The sequence below is a fragment of the Apaloderma vittatum genome, unplaced genomic scaffold (assembly GCF_000703405.1).
Source record: "Apaloderma vittatum isolate BGI_N311 unplaced genomic scaffold, ASM70340v1 scaffold33746, whole genome shotgun sequence".
In the NCBI taxonomy this organism is placed as follows: domain Eukaryota; kingdom Metazoa; phylum Chordata; class Aves; order Trogoniformes; family Trogonidae; genus Apaloderma; species Apaloderma vittatum.
Window position 1 is genome coordinate 4,580 of NW_009722823.1, and position 1,110 is coordinate 5,689.

A 1,110-nucleotide genomic window follows, 5' to 3' on the forward strand; every position below is an offset into this window, starting at 1 on the left:
TTGTCCCCATGCAGGGACAGGGCACGTCAGCCCAGCCCAGGGTTCTCCAGCCCAGGAGGATGTTCCCAGCTCCCCAGATGATGCTTCGGATGAAATCATGGACCGGCTGGTGAAATCGGTGACTCACAACGCCAACCCCCGGCCCTGCCCCAACAAGGAGCGCAGGAGGTCCCGCGGCAATAGGAAGTCCTGTAAGTCCCATCCCTGTCCCCATGAGCTGTCCCATCTGTCCCCATGCTCTACCCCATCCCTGTACTCTGTCCCATCTCTGTGTCCTCATCCCCATCCCCATCAGGGATACCCCTGATGTCCCAAGGGGGCACCCTGAGACCAGACCATACCACTGCACCCTGTTGCCCCCCCCCAGCATGCCAGGGCCACCATGTCTGGGCAGGCTGGTGACCCTGCTCGTGCTGCCATTGCCACCTTCTCTTCCTGCAGTGAGGAGGACGCTGAAGAGCGGGCTCAGCGATGACCTGGTGCAAGCGCTGGGCTTGGGACGGGCTCCTGGCATGGAGGTTTGAGGGGGCCGAGGGGGCTCGTGCTGCTCCCCCAGTGCCAGCACCTTCCCCCAGGACAGGACGTGGTGGCAGCTCCTGCTGCTCCCTTGGTCTCACCTCGCTCCTCCTCGCTCCTGGAGGCATGGGCAGCAGGATGGGAGTGATGCCCTAGAGCTGTTCCGTTGTGGCTGGGATGGAGGATGCTCAGTGCCCGGCCGTGGACCCTCGGGGTTTATCTTCTTTACAGTATTAGAAGGGTCAAGGGGCTGGACCCAGACCCTCTCTGGGTGCTGGGTCTGGCCCGTGGCCACTGTGGCAATAAAGTGATCTGACACGCTGCCGATGTCCCATGTCCCCGCTGCTGGAGGCTCTTGATGCCGTGGGCTGGAGCGGGTGGTGGCAGGAGGGATGGAGCGATGGTGCCTCCAGCATCCCTGGGGAAGTCATCATCAGGGTCCCGAGCAGGACCTGGGTGCCGCCGGAGTTTTCGCAGGGTTGGCCCAGTGTCCCCATCCCCTGCGGAGCCCCGAGAGGCCAGGGAGATGTGACGCTACTCTTCGGGCCAAGCCACCGTCCCTCCTGCTGTGTCACCAGCCCTGCTGCTCCCGGG

The 1,110-nt window shown here is 63.9% G+C and overlaps 1 protein-coding gene across 1 annotated transcript in view; it reads left to right on the forward strand.

Annotated features, from left to right (window-relative positions):
- Positions 1 to 524, forward strand: part of LOC104275831 (FH1/FH2 domain-containing protein 1-like) — a gene marked incomplete at its 5' end in the record, with an annotated part of 4,961 nt that extends 4,437 nt beyond the window's left edge. Inside the window, 2 exon segments of the mRNA XM_009871891.1 lie at positions 15 to 191; positions 442 to 524. Coding sequence (XP_009870193.1) covers positions 15 to 191; positions 442 to 524 — 260 coding nt within the window.
- Between the last annotated feature and the right edge of the window lie 586 nt (positions 525 to 1,110).